The following is a 15,030-nucleotide window of genomic DNA, read 5'->3' on the forward strand; positions in this document are numbered from 1 at the left end:
CAGTTCTGAATGAATATAGCAACAAAAATTGCTCCATTAATCACACCCATTTTGTCTCCTTAAGTGTCAATCTGCCCAACTCTCCCTTCTCTGCAAGCAGCCATTAGAAATAGTCTTTTCTTCCTTTTATACTCCACTAGTCTCTCTCTATCACACCCACACTTCCTGAGGACACTCTTCCTATATCCTTCAGGCTTCCTCCTCCCTGCTAGCTGTCTTTTTTTTTTTTTCTTCTTTTTCCATTCTGCTTCTTTTAGGTAAGTTACTTACAACTTGCTAAATGATAAAGACCTGCAAACTCTGTGCTGAAGGGAGAGAACTACTGAGTCCCTGCTTTGTCCAGTTTTGCTACTCCTAAGAGGAAAAGGAGATAATGGGTAATAATCAGATTCAATAGAAATCAAATTTATAAACCCTTATGTATACTAAAAGGTTTTGAAGTAGCAAAGAGAATAATCCTGACAACACAAGACACCCACCTAAATCTTTACAAATCTTACAGAAAGTTGCCATCTATTCATGCATTTTTAGGACTGTTTTGATTTAATCTAAGTCATCTTAAGATGGAGAATCAAATTATTATTTTCTTTTTAATTAAATCAACATACCATGAAGTGCCAAACATTTGTCTTTCAAGTATCCACCTCCACTCTTAACCCAAAATTGTAAGAAGAGAACACTTTGTCTGATATCACAGTTATTTGTGGTTAACAAAGCAGCTAAATCTTTTACATCTGTTCGTAGATTCTCAGCCAAACACAGCGCTTGCAGATAGCTAGCAGCGTTTATCTAAATGAAAGTTAGAAAAATGTATAAATAAAAACACAACACTGAAAACAACTCTTACCAGTCAGGACTGCAAAAACAGAAGTTACTCTATTTATGCTTGCAATATATATTCTTTTAAACATAGAAGATTAGGGTTTATTAAATTAGTTACATTAAAACCTCAGCACAATTCTGTACCAGCTCCAAATAGTCCAAGTCAGATAATTAATTTGAATTTAGAAAATTTAACTCATTAAAGAAAACACACATTCTGCCTACGTTCCTAAAACTATGTAAACCTGGTTTCTTGTAATTATTGAGCAGGTGTTAGTTAACTATATTCACCTTAAAGGTTTTTCTTTCTTTCAAATCTGCATTTTCTATTATCTCAAAGAATTTTCATTTTTGCATTAAAAAGTTTCCCCTCTCAAGAATTAGTTCCTTCTGATTCTCATTTATTTATTTTATACGATACATAGCTGCAAGTATGGATTTGCTGTAACAGAATGCCAGTGATAATATTAAAGGAATAACCCACACTATACTATTTCTAGTTCTTTTACTTTTTAATGAATGAACCGATACTGACATAGTCAGGCTTCAGATCAAAACTATTGTATGTCTCCTAGGAAATTATTTACTAGATCTTAAACTCATGTTAAGATGTTCTTGCTACAATTTTTTCAAATGCAAAATGGTTAAGATAAATAAATCCTCCAGGCTAATAATAAATTCTGTGTGTAAATATAAAAGCATCTTACATACTCTCACATAAAACCAAAACAGTAGTCTTCTGTTAAAACAGATATATTCCATCATATAGATATAAACCTACACCAACATTTACATTTCAAGATTAAATCTGCTGACAACTACTTGCTTAGGACATCATCTACATTTCCAAGCATAGACTTACCAAGGAAGGAGTTCTAAAGTTGATTTCTTCAAAGTAGCCATCAAACATTAAGCTAAATGTTGGATCTAGATAAAGAGATATTGGTGAACTGTCATGATATTATGTTCAAAACTAATTTTTGTCTTTATCCGTTAGAGCAGACAGTTGAAGCATCTTTAATCAAATACTTAAAATACTATACAGTCTCTTAAATTTTAGGTTTTGGATCTGCATTCAACCATTCCCATTTAAATGTTTGCATTCAAATAGTTTTTTCTGCCTGTAATTACAGAAACAAGCACTACTCACCATTAGTAGTAAGAATTACAGGTCTCTTTGCAGTTGCCATGAACGTCTTTATTGCACTTAGAAATCCTGCATCTTCATCAAATATTATATCTACCTATAGAAAACACAAATGACTTGCAAGATACCAATAGCTTTAAGAATAGCTACAAGCTGTAAATGCAGTCGAACTGTTAACTACAGAGTAAGACTTAATAACAGATTTAATTTGCACACAAGTTCACAGAATCACAGACTGGTTGAGGTTGGAAGGGATCTCTAGAGATCACTTTGTCCAACCCCGCACTTCCCCTCAAGCTAGGTGACACAGAGCAGGTTGCTCAGGATAACTTAAAAAGCTATCTGGATGTTGTTTTTTTATTTTATTATTTTTTTTTAATAGAACTGCACCAGTGATCTGTAGGATCAGCCCACAGTTAGCAAACATTGCTATACTTGCTTTATTTACTTAAAATGACATTCTTGGCTGTAGCTTTACATTATTGGTCTAAGACTCAACTACAGTTTTATGTAAGACATTAAAGAAAAAAAAATTAATGTGGGCTTAGATACTTTACTGAGGTGCTAATGGTGACTGTTTTAAAGTGTCAGAGCAGGCAAGTAGTGCAAAAGCTATAAAAACAACACTTTTGACAGTCAAAGAAATTGAATCAGCAGAATCCTGCAAACTGTTCTAACAGTGAACAACTGTTGATAGACAGATTATAGATAGTTCCATTATCTTTCAACAAATTTATTCAGGTCTGGTTAGTAAAACTACTCGGGAACTAAATTCATTTTAAAAAAAGATGATAATCCTCACACTTGAATCCACCTAGAAGTCCCAAGGAGGAAGGAAATAAATTATTTACACAACAATAGAAAAAAGGATGTATTGCTCACATCAGTAAGTTTCACCTGAATTTTACCTCTTCAAAAAGTATGAGAGATGTCGCACTTTTTCTGTTTTGTTCTCCTCCTTCTACTTCTTTGTTTATTGACTTAATTTGAGCATCTTTTTCTTCAGATGAACTCTGAACATTTCCTGCAGATCGATGAAGAACTGAGCAGAAAATGAAGGACTTAAACCATTTAATATGCACTCCAAGCAGTGGTTTACAAAACATCCTATGCATAAACTGCTTCAGAAGACCTACATTGACATCCTTTTCAGATGTCTGATGCTTAAAATACAAACTGCAACAAATTTGCTGGGAATTCAGTCAGCCCTGCACCAAAGACTACTACTATAAATTTAATTCTGCACTAAATCTGCTCATGACCTATGATGCCTTGGGAGCATGGTGTAGATGCTCTTTAAGTCCTTCAAGACAATGTAGTATGATTGCCTGAAAATGGAAGGACTAGACTCCATTGCCTTGGATCTATCCAGCACTTTGCTCACGTGCTCCTCCATACTGTTTCTGCAAAATAACTAGTTGTCCAAAAATAGTATTTCCTTTCTGAAAACCTGCATTTAAGACCATCTGATCCCATGAAAAGTTTGGAAACATACCTTCCACCTTCCAACATTTGTGGACTCAAACATTTTACCATGTCTTTCAACGTACTAAAATTCAGTCTTAAGATGTTTTCTGTACCTCTGTGGCAGTAGTTTTGACAAACCCACCCACGACCTAGCACAATGACCTTTCGATGCCCATCTGAAACAGTCACTAAGGTAGTTTAAAGGTATGTTTTGCAAGACAGAAGTTCTAAATTATAGTCTGTTGCTTATGTACTCAAACCCAAAACAACCATCCCCCTTCAGCTAAAGCCAAATAAACTAATAAAACATACCAGAAAGAAACAACCCAAAAGCACAAAGAAACCAAACAACCTTTAGAGAGCCTACTGAACTTCAAATGGCCTGTACGTTAGTTAACTCTCCTATAACACAGCTACATAGGAAGTAGTCATTATTCTAAGTGTATCAGAGACGCACTACATCATTCCTGCCAGCAGCTGGTGTAGTAAATGTAATAAGTTCTATTATTTTCTCCACATATACAATAATACAGTATAGCTTTTCCATCTCTAAAGATAACTACTAAATGGTGACGCCTACCTTTGTTTTTCTCTTGAGATGTTATTGTTCCATCATTTCCTTTATATTTGGAAGGCATTTTGAAATAGTTTGCAAGTGTTTTAGGGGGCAAGTTTCGTTTTAATCCTGCTCCTTTTGGTGAAAGTGGAGGTTTTCTTGGTGAAATAACTTTCTTCGGAGAATACGTTTTTTCTGCAAGATACATTTTATATTAATCTTAAGCTTGAAATGTAATCTCAAACTGACGGTTCTCAAGCAAATGTAGAGCAAACTGCAGTTTTGCTTATAGCATATGAGAGTTTTACTGTACTGATTTATGTATATTTTACTTTTCTCATGTCCAGGGAATGCTTTCTGTTCAACTTTCTAGTAAGTGTCATAGCATTTAATTTAATCACTACAGAAATAACCTGAGAAGAGAATTAAAGAAGTCAGTCATTTTGAAAAAGTCATTATTTAATTTGGTGTGTAGTTGTGTTAACCAATAGAGCACTTCTTATTGTTACAGAGACCAGATGAACTGACATTTGTTATCTTTTTTAAAGAACTGATGTTTAACAATTGGTTTTTTTTTGTAACTCAGTTCCTAAAAAAGACAGATAGAACTATGAAACTTACTTGGTGACTTTGCACTGCTACAACTGTTAAAAAAGCAAGGCTTATGGGCATTAATGCCTTTTTTGTCCACTTGATGAGACTGAGTAGCTTCTCTTAGTTGAGACAGTACCTGTCTACCACTGCGCTGGCAAGAGGCGTTGACTTCAAATATCTGCAATGGCATTTAAAATGAATAAATAAATGAAAGAGACACCTTGTATTGCGAATGCTTTTATACCATTAATTACAAATAAGAAAAACAGCACTGTCAAAAAAGTTCCACAAACCTTAAAACCAAGCTCCTGAGCACAAGCATACACTGCAGCAGTTTTCCCCACTCCTGGTGGGCCAGTTATCAGAACTGTATTGCAGAGGTTAATCTCTTCTTCAATATCAGATTCATTACCTTTAAAATCAAGGCTGTCCAAAGAATCTGTAAAATTATTTGAAACAGAAAAGATTGTTCAAATCATTATCAATTCACGTCATTGTAATGCCAACTTTAATGAGAAGCTACATATATTATTTCAAACTCTATCAGCACCTTGGTGTTCTTTGTCCTCTTTTTCTCCTTTTTGATTTCTTTTTTCTTCCCAATCAGCTCTTTTTTTCCATTCTTTTAACCAGCTATAAAGGGAAGGAACAGAACAAAAACAACAAAAATTACTGCTGAATAAAGTAAACCAAATTCAGATGGAACAGAACAAAACTCAATGAAAATATGTGGTTGATCTCCCCCTTCGAAACTTAAGGAGTCTCTTCCAATTAAAAAAAATATTCAAGGCTTAATTATTTTGTAAAGACCAATCCCTTCTTCATTCTCTGTTCTATTAGTTGATTAGTATAAAAACCAAGTCACTTAGCGAACCATTTAAACTGTGGAAAACATTCTTAGTGGGTTTGCAAGATGAATCATTACATCTTGCGCAAGAGTCACAACAAGAACTTAAACGGACATAGAAAATTTAACTGAAAACACAATAGATTACAAGGATTTAAGCACTTAAATTACCATCACCAGTAGATGTAGTGCAACGAGATCAGTCTTGGGCATACTTATAGTATGTAGTATGCCTGTAGAAAGCACAGACAAGTACTGACAAGTTCCTATCTCTAATGTGCAAGCATAAAATAACCCAACCAAAACTATTGATTTTTACTAAACGTGTAAGAGCATTAATTATTGTATTCTATCCCATAGCCTCAGGTAACATTTCATGTGTATTTATTTTTTACTATAAAAGATAAACTTATTTCTATAAAAGAAACTATGACCAAAAGAGTATTCATACCAACTGCTTCTGCAACTTTTTTGAAGTCAAAGGACGCAAACATACATGTTGTCTTACTCAAGCACAGTGTGAAATAATTAACAATTTCTTTAACATAATTAAGTAGCATAATATTTTGAGTTATTTTAAGAATTGTTCTGACCTGTGTAGCCTTTCAATTTCTTTCCTGTTCCCTACAAGTTCACTGGAGTCTTGAGGCTGATACTTTTCAGTCCAGAGCATGTCTTCCTTTTCAACACCTACAGAAAAAAAAAACAAGTGATAATTTAAGCATTATCCATTTTCTTGATATCTTGAGCATTACCATTGCTCAAGTCTAGTAGAATATTGAGACAAGACAGGATTTTTTCATCACAATGGAAAGCTGACATATTCCCTGAATGCAAAGAGAGTGAAAACCAGACAGGAAATACAGATTTACCTGAAAGTGCATTTGGCTCTGATAAATATTCATTGTCTTCTATCATAATATCTGGTTTCTGGTTCTTGTTTTTCCCAAAATGTGTTGCTTGTGCTGCATCTGCTTGTTTTCCTCCAGATACAGGAGCAGTAAGGTTCCTGGAAACTCTGGATTTTAATTCACTCTCTGTACCCTCAACTTGTTTTCTCCTTTTTGATTTGTGGTCTTCTGTTTCTTTCCTTTTCCTCTTAGTTTCCTTCCAGTTGTCAGAGTGTTTCTGATTTACCTCAGAATTTGAAGCACCATCTCTGCTTTCTATGAAGGAAAAAAACACAGCCAAACAACAGCACCCAGAAAAAAAAATATCTTTAAAATATCAAGTTCTGTCCGTTACAGCTGTACATTTGTTTAAGCCATATTTGAAGAAATTAGTCAAAAATAACCTAAAATGTGGGGACCAGTTTTCTTCCAAGAACATTCATTTATTGTGATATTTCTGGAAATTTCAGCTTGCCTTCTTATGCATGTTTTTATATTTTATTTTTCCTATGTAGATTACTAACCTTGTGTACTGTTTTCAAAAAGCAATCGCTCCGTTTGTCTTCTCAGAAATGCATAAAGGTATTTTCTCACAGGAAATTGAGAGTTAGAAGACACGATCTCATCTAGTAAACCTTTCCTGACTGCATCGGGAAGAACTGATCGGTGACCAGAAAACTGCAATACCAAATAAAAAGCCACTTGAAAATATTACGCAGAATAACAGTTACAATTTTCCATAATTTAAGATAAGATCAGTAGCTGCCTTGTAAAGGCCTGAGATTAACAGAAAGCCTTGAGAATCGCCTAGCATTACAACACATTAAGGGTAAAGTGCATGTGCACACATCCACAAAAGAAAATAAACCTCCAGGACTGATACAGATTCAAACTGTACTTGTGTTAGTTGTTCTTTTCCCAAAATATGTCCTACCAAGTAACAACAAATTTCAATTTTCTTTTCATTTTTCTTGTAATAAGACCCTTCATTTTTAAATACTCACCACAGGTGCAGAACAGCTTCCAGTCAGTTCTGATCTCACAGTGGAAAATTCACCAAGTGAAATGGTGATTTTTGTGACATTAGTGACCTCAGTACTCAGTTTCCTTAACTTAGTTAATAGAGGACACAACGGTGATTTTAATTTCCACATTGGATGACCTGCAAAAGAAAACAAACAAATGAAAACAACAAAAAAGCATAAAAAGAAACATGGTAACAAAACAGAGATACACCACAGACAAAACCATCCCACAGTAATAAAGAAAGCTATAGGTGGAAGAGCATTTGCTCATATCAAAGCTAAGCTTATTTAATTTACACTGCATCCACTTCTTATCTTTGCTCATTCTACCTCCTGCAAGCAGAACAAATTTGCACATTTTTTGCATACATTTCTCCAGTACACTGGTCCCAGCCTCTGCTTACTCTGAATAACAACCTTTGCCTTCACCAGGTCTCTGTAGGACCGATGCACACTTAAGGATCTTGTTTGTTAGTTGGTTTGTTTGCAAATACAAACTGTTAAATGTTTATTCTGCCTTCTGGTTTTCTGACACGCCCTTTCAGAAGAACACTGTAGCACACTCCCTCACTTAGCAGAAAAAAAAAAAAGAGGGCTGATCTTTTGAGAAGCATTGTCTTTGTCAGAAGGAAATGCCTTCTGGCCCATTCAGTCCAACATTCTTTTTATTCTCAAAATCTCAAAATTAGAACTTAAAAGACTAACTTGTTTGATTGAACATTACGAATATTGTATCTCTACCCATAAATGTATACATTACTTTTGCATCAGTTTAACTTGAAAATTGTGTATTAAGCATCTGACTTGGAAGCGTGTAAGTTTTTTCTTATTGCAACGCAAAAGAAGGAACTGTTAACTATTCCAGTCATAACAGTAAGCTCTTTTTTCTTTTCTGAATAGGTTGCCCAAAGATTTACTTAAAGTCAAATACATTTATCAGTAACTGAACAAAAGCTTACAGTCATCCTTCTGCTGTACATGGACAACAGTCTTAAAACATGAACTTGCAAGAGAATATGCTTCTGTTGCTGCCGCTTTCTTTGCGATCTGTCTCTTCAGTAATTCTGGCAAACCACTCATCAAGAATTCACGTTTTGATCTGAACTGATCATCATCTTGAGAATTTTCCGATGCATCTTGGCTTTAATGAAAACAGAAATGAAAGAAAATCATTAGGACTACCTGATATCTCAGGCTCAATCACATTCACTTCTATACATGAGTTTATGCAGCCTGGAAGAACTGCTAAAATTGATTTAAATGCAGTAAGTTAAGTTTTGAATTTTGTTATTAAAAACCTCCAACGCTAAATTTAATCTCTTGATATTTTTATTTTTGAATGCTATTTAGGATGTTTTACGTCAGTCATCAACTAGATTTTCAGCCATCTAAAATGGTTCAACAGTGGTTCAGGAACCAACTCTCAATAAAATTGCACTTATTACATCACATATCAATAAGCATTTAAATTTGTAGAATGAGAAAGTGTTAGGGTCACCTTGAAATATATTTTGGTTCTTAAACAACTGCAATTTTGAAAACTGACCTGCTTTCATCAAAAATCACGATCGGTTCATCTGCAGATTTTTGAGTATTTTTGCCTAGGAATGAAGATGGATATCCCAGTTTTCCTTTAGAAAAAAGGACAGCAAAAAATCATTATTAGGTTAGCACTGACGTACAAGTCTATTTCTCTCATCATGTCTCGATTGTAACTTTGCTTCCATGTTTACTATCTATATATTCAGTTTAATAACATAAAAACTACTTTTTCTTATGGAAAAAGATGAGTAAAGGAAAAGATTAGTATTTTAACACAATTCGTTATAGTTATGTTTCCAGTTATTTTATCACTATATTAAAAAAAATCCTTAGAATTGTAGAAGACAAAGCACGGTATGCTATTGGCAGTTATATCACACTAGGTTTTCAAATAACTATAATTTTCCCTGGAAGGGAAGGAAAAAAAAAAAGACAAAGCAGTGCCTGTGAGTGAATAGTGCAGAGGTTACTTATGTCATAAAATTAAAAGTGTATATTGGAAGATTATATAAATCAAAACAGAAGTTGAAAGTACTACAAAGACAGATTTATAAAATAAAGTGAAAAACAGTCAATAAATGTCATAAAACACATTTAGTAAAACCCAATTACCATTTGAGTTCTTAGCCTTCATATTTCTAGACTTTTTCCCCAAGACATCATTTAAGCTCCGAAGATTCTTTTGCTTCACATTCTGCATTGTAGTAGTGGCATTACTCAGGCTTGAATGTATAGTTATTGCTGATTTCTAGATGGAAAGCAGACAAATCAATAAAGGAAACAGTTTTTCTTCATTAAGGATACAATTTACTGATTGGTACTGAGGAAAGTGAAGAAACTCAGAGAGCTTAGAAATTACTAAATACCATTTGTAGATTATACAGTAATTAGTGTTACTTACACATAAGCAGTGTATAGAATAAGATGCCCAATATATAAACAAAGGCCAGAATTACTCTAATCTAAGTTTAGATGTCTGCAACATACACCCCTGAAACAGACAGCTTGCTGTCCGTTAGGTAACAGAGGTAGTCACTTCTTAAGCATGCCTATCTGGTGCGTTTTATAGAACTGCATTAGGATGAGCTTTCCAGTCCAAGTCTGGCAGTTACATTACTTATTTGACATCCACTGGACCATTTTATCACTATCTACCTTATTTGATACTTTAAAAGAAACATCTGCAAGAAACATTTTTGCTGCTTACATGAATCATAAGAACTTGAGAATATTTTCCCCCACTACCAAGTATAGAGGCTTACTTCATTTTCTTGTAATTGTTTCTTTTCAGCAAGAGCTTGCTGTCGAGATGAGCGCCTCACAGGAGTCGTTAAGTCTTCGTTGACCTTTGATCTATTATGCCGTATAGCTTTTGCTTTCTCAACCAGCTGTTTTGCTTTGGATATATTTTTAGAAGTAGAGCTTATCTATTAAGAAAGTACAAAATAATCAGAATATCTAGCAATTAATAGCAATACCTTTATTAAGGTATTTCACATAATATTATCTTTCACAGTCAAAAGCACGTGATTTCTAATCAAAATTTGTAACAGTACGAAAGTGAAAGAATGGAAAGGAAGAATAAACTAAGAGGATATAAATACTTTTCAAAAGGGAGCCCTACAAGGGGACCCTCCAATTTGTCTAAAGAACAAGTGAAATACAGGCAGTGATTTTTTTAAGCATAAGCTGTTCTGCTGTGCCCAAAACAGTAAGTCCCATCTTGAAAACCTGCAGAACATGAGCATACTGTTTTCTCAAATTTCTCTGTTCAGTTATGAAAAGCAGTAAATCACAGTGATATTCTCTTTCTACTGGGCTTCTAAGAACTGTCATACTTCATTACACTAGACTGTTATACAATACTGAATGTTAACAATTATATGCACGTAGTAAATGACAAACTACTGAAACACAAACTGTTACGTACATACATTACCTTTATATTTTTGGAGTTTAACTCTTCATTTTTCATTGCTTCACCTTTATTTGATTTCAGAGTTGCATTGATCCGCGTAAACCTCATTCTAATTAGGGAAAAGCATACGTGCAGTTATGACTTTTTAATGAAAGGAATGTTACTCTAAAACCTCAGTTTCAAAAGACTTTAGAAATGCAGTGCTGCAAACATAAGCAAACCCCCAATAGCTAGTGCCCTCCCGCCCCCCAAGTCTTCACTACAAGCACGTTTATAGTCAACTTTAATTCTTCTGTATTATTAGCCAACACAGTCAGCATTCATGGAGCTACATTCCAGTGATTTTATAATTGTCTCTCTCTTACAATACTTGTGAAAACAAAATGAAGCACAAAAAGCCAGAATATATTCTAAAATGTTTACCTTATTGGACTGTTTGCATCAGAGGGCACTGTAATCACCTCAGCCTTATACATGTTCTTTTTCAAGGATTGCTTGCTAGTTTTTGGTGTGGAAGTCTGTAAAGGACAGACACTTTCATCTTCAGAAAAGGTATTTTTAATTCTGGTTTTTTTAGGTGTAACAGTTTTGTATGTGTCAACTTTCTTCTGTCTTAGACTCCTCCTCAACTTGTTAACTTTTGGACTTGATGAATTTTTTACATTCAAGTTATTTTCTTTTGTTTGAAGATTAGCTCCTGAATCCTTTTCTTCATTGTAATCACTAGTATTTAAGACACATTTTTCCTTAGCTTCCAAAGCCTTCCTTCTTCTGTTTCCATTTTTCTGAAAGTTTTTAGGTCTTTTGGTTTTAGTTCTATGGTTTCCAGGACGAGAATGCGTATGTTTATCCACACAGTCTTCTGGTACTCCGCTTTCTAATCCCTTATTTGAACCAATGTCACCTTCGGATCCTTTTTTGTCTTTTGAAGATTTTCCAGTTACTTGTTTTGGTTTTCCAGGTGCCTTTTTAACTCCACTTTTTATTACATCTGATGTTGGTTGTCTGAATGCTTTCATAAACTGATGCCTCTCTTCCAGAGCAGATTTTGTCTTCAAAGGATCTGATCCTGTAGTCTCTAGTACAGCTAACTCCAATTCCTCTTCCTCAATGACTACATTAGATTTTCTTTTCTGAGTAATGTGTTCAGTTTGTTCACTCTCCAAAAGGGGTGGGCTACTTTCTTTTTCTCCTATACATCCTTTCTGCTTCAAAAAAATGGAAGCTATTTTCATAGAACCTTTTTGCTCCCTATGTAAAGAAGCTAATTTGGGGGGAATGGAATGAACTTGTGCAAGGACAGTCACTGTTCTAAGTGGTACCTGTTGAGATTCCTCGCACTTTTCAGGGTCACTAGTACTACCACTTTTGTCCATTTCAGTTGCTGTAACAGAATTATCCAGTATTGGCTTTGTGCCTTCTTCAGCGTGATCTACATTATGTTCTCCTTGACTCCTCAAGAAATCCTCAAATGACACAGTTATTGTACTACTATTTACCTGCAATGCCTTATCTGTATCTGCGTCAAAGCTCGAGTCACTAATAGTAATAGCATCACACTCCCCTATTTCAGGAGGTATCATTTTGTTATCTTTAGTTTCCTTTTTACACTCTTCATTCAGCTGGTTTTCAAATGAAAAGCTTTCAGACAAATCCACATATACTTTGTGCTTCCTTTTCCTTGATTTTCTTATCCTGTTTTTTACTGCATTTATTTCAGAACCAACTTTCTTCATGCTTTTTCCATAGATGTCTGCATCTGAAAAGTTCTCACCTTGTGTATTATCTTCAGCTGATTCTCCTACACAGTTTTGGTCAACTAAAGTACAGGTAGCAGTGAAATCATTACTATCTTGTTTTAGCTCTGTTGTTTCTCTGCTGTCATCGCAATTAAATTCTATTGCGCCTTCATTCTCAGGTTCTTTCATCTCTCTCAGTTTATTTAAATTAACTCTCTTCCTCTTCAGCTTTGAAGGTGGTTTATGATGTGATTTGCAGTCTTTATCATCACCATCAAACTGTGCTTTATTTTCTCCAGCTACAGCTGGTACCATAGCTTTCTCAGTTACACATGTCTTTTTAAAATAATCCAGTATATTGTTAGGTTTTGGCGGTGACAACACTTTATCCCCTGTTTTTGCTAACGGTGAGAAATATCTTGTGATTGTTTTGACAGAAGCATCTTCCTCTCGCCGTTTCTTGCATGGCTACAAAAAAAAGTTTAACATTAATCTTAGTTTTTAAAAGCTAAGATGCTGTTAAGATTACATAAAGCAGTACAGAAACTGCAGCACGCATTTGTGATACTAGAACTTTTTTGGAGGACAAAGAACTCACGTCAGCCCCCCTACGGCTGTGTGCACATCAACTATATCTGTTTTCAAAAGCCATTCCAGTTTGAAATACAGAAGTTGCTACATCAAAGAGACCATAGAGTCATTAAGGTTGGACGAGACCTTCACGAGCAGCTGCTCCAACCATCCCCTACCACAATGTCACCACGGAGCCATGTCCCCAGGCACCACGTCCAGCCTTTCCTTCACCACCCCAGGGACGGTGACGCCACCAGCTCCCAGGTAACAGACCTCATCCTGGAAGGTACCTTACATCGAGGGCCCTCGGAACTGCAAGTGACCAGAGGGTCTTCCAAAGTGCTTTACAGAGACCTCACAAGGCTAGAGGTAACAGTCTGTGAGGCTGCAGCTCCGGAGTTGCCCAGGTCCCTGCGTCGGGCGGGGCTCGCAGGGCACGCAGCGGGGAGCCCCGCAGCGCTCAGGGCCGGACACCCCCGTACCGGAGCCCCCTCCCGGGTGACAGCGGCAGCCCCAACCGGGACCCCTCACAGAGGCGCGGAGGGAGGGGAGCGGAGCGGGGCTGTCAGCCCCCAGCAGCCCCCGGCCGCAGCTCCCCGCCTCCCCCGGCCGGGCCCAGCCGCGCGGGGCCGCCCGCCCCCAGCCCACCTGCACGTCGCCGTCCTTGTCGGGGAGCGAGGCGGCGGCCAGGGCCAGCCTGCCCACCATGGCGGGGCGCGGAGCCCCCTCGGGGCCGGGCCTCAGGCGCGCGCCGTCGCCATGGGGCGGCGGGGCCGGGCCGATGGCGGCCGCCGGGGCCGGGCGGGCAGAAAAGCGCGCGGGCGGGCGGGCCGCGCTTCGGAGCGACCCGCGCGGAAGGGGGCGGCGCCGCCCCGCCCCACGTGACCCCGCCCGGCCGCCAACCGCCGCCCGCTCGCCGCCCTCACGTGGGCCCGGCGCGGTCACGTGGCGGGAGGGAGGCCGCGCCCCCTCTCCCCTCCCACAGCCCGCTCCAACGGTCGGCGCCGCGGCCACGCCCCCTCCCGTCCCCGGCGGCCCTCGGCTCCGCGCCGCGCCCCGCCCCGCCCCTCAGGGCACGGCGCCCTCCGGGGAGGCCCCGCCCCTCCCACCAGGCCCCGCCCCTCCTGGAAGGCCCCGCCCCCGCCCCGCCCCGCCCGTGCCCGCCGCGGCCGCCGATGGAGGCCGAGGCCGAGGCGCGGCTCCTCTTGCAGGAGGCTCGGGAGAGCATCGAGGCGGCGCGGAGCTACCGCCGGGAGCTGCGGCACCGCCTGGGGGGGCTGCAGCAGGCGCGGCAGCAGGTGCGGGGCGCCCGGGGGCGGAGGGGCCGGGCTGGGCCGGGCCGAGCGGTGCCGAGCCGAGCCGTGCCGGGCTGGGCCGTGCCCGCCGGTACCGGGGCCGGCCGTGGGAGGGAGCGGGCAGGACCCTCGTTGCTCCCGAGGTGCCCGGCGGGACGGCGGCAGCGCCCGGGGGCCCGGCTCCTGCGGAGCCCCCCCGGCACCGCGGGGCCCTGCCGGCAGCGCCCCGCTGAGGGAGCCGAGGGGTAACGGGACGGGACGGGGGAACGGGGCGCTCCCGCCGTGACCGGGCGCTGCTCTGGAGCCGGGCCCAGCACGCGGAAAGCCGCTGGAAATCCGCCGGGTGGGTGCCCGGTGCCCGGGGCGGGGGCAGGCGCCGTGCCCTGTTAGCTGCTCTCAGAGCCGCTGTGCTGGGAGCTCCTCAGCGAGACGGGCTGCGTGTGCCCGGGCTGTCTGCGTGTGCCCGGGCTGTCCGTGCCTGTCCGTAGCCCGGGCGCTGCAGTCTCAGGGTGTCGCCTGCTAACCCCACACGTACCGACACCAAACCTGTTTGCCTTGCTGCAGTGGCTGCGGCCGCCCGTCTGCGTCTGTTTCTGCTCTCTCTCACCATGCCCA

The 15,030-nt window shown here is 39.7% G+C and overlaps 2 protein-coding genes and 1 long non-coding RNA gene across 6 annotated transcripts in view; 2 read left to right on the forward strand and 1 right to left on the reverse strand.

The window, feature by feature from the left end:
* Positions 1-4,501, forward strand: part of LOC308180106 — a 26,933-nt gene extending 22,432 nt beyond the window's left edge. Inside the window, exon 5 of the long non-coding RNA XR_013940747.1 lies at positions 2,976-4,501. This is a non-coding gene — a long non-coding RNA (uncharacterized lncRNA). The remainder of the gene's footprint in view (positions 1-2,975) is intronic.
* Positions 1-15,030, reverse strand: part of ATAD5 (ATPase family AAA domain containing 5) — a 20,260-nt gene that overhangs the window by 3,992 nt on the left and 1,238 nt on the right. The window contains exons 1-19 of one of the 4 annotated variants that reach the window (XM_080561180.1): positions 13,769-13,998; positions 11,232-13,015; positions 10,830-10,917; positions 10,153-10,317; positions 9,503-9,638; positions 8,895-8,979; positions 8,308-8,489; positions 7,328-7,485; positions 6,848-7,001; positions 6,306-6,599; positions 6,027-6,123; positions 5,137-5,219; positions 4,880-5,025; positions 4,614-4,764; positions 4,017-4,187; positions 2,878-2,993; positions 1,973-2,066; positions 1,685-1,749; positions 609-789 (exon numbers count right to left, since the gene is read on the reverse strand). In XM_080561180.1, the coding sequence (XP_080417306.1) occupies positions 609-789; positions 1,685-1,749; positions 1,973-2,066; positions 2,878-2,993; positions 4,017-4,187; positions 4,614-4,764; positions 4,880-5,025; positions 5,137-5,219; positions 6,027-6,123; positions 6,306-6,599; positions 6,848-7,001; positions 7,328-7,485; positions 8,308-8,489; positions 8,895-8,979; positions 9,503-9,638; positions 10,153-10,317; positions 10,830-10,917; positions 11,232-13,015; positions 13,769-13,828 (4,210 nt within the window). In that variant the 5' untranslated portion in view covers positions 13,829-13,998. Of the gene's footprint in view, positions 1-608; positions 790-1,684; positions 1,750-1,972; positions 2,067-2,877; positions 3,012-4,016; positions 4,188-4,613; positions 4,765-4,879; positions 5,026-5,136; positions 5,220-6,026; positions 6,124-6,305; positions 6,600-6,847; positions 7,002-7,327; positions 7,486-8,307; positions 8,490-8,894; positions 8,980-9,502; positions 9,639-10,152; positions 10,318-10,829; positions 10,918-11,231; positions 13,016-13,768; positions 13,999-15,030 lie in introns of those variants that run through there. The other 3 variants (XM_080561179.1, XM_080561178.1, XM_080561181.1) reach the window with 3 other exon arrangements.
* CRLF3 (cytokine receptor like factor 3) overlaps positions 14,251-15,030 on the forward strand; it is a 14,631-nt gene continuing 13,851 nt past the window's right edge. Inside the window, exon 1 of the mRNA XM_080561253.1 lies at positions 14,251-14,418. Within this exon, the coding sequence (XP_080417379.1) occupies positions 14,296-14,418 (123 nt within the window). The 5' untranslated portion in view covers positions 14,251-14,295. The remainder of the gene's footprint in view (positions 14,419-15,030) is intronic.

This window comes from Anser brachyrhynchus (genome assembly GCF_964034855.1).
Source record: "Anser brachyrhynchus genome assembly, chromosome: 18".
Classification (NCBI taxonomy): domain Eukaryota; kingdom Metazoa; phylum Chordata; class Aves; order Anseriformes; family Anatidae; genus Anser; species Anser brachyrhynchus.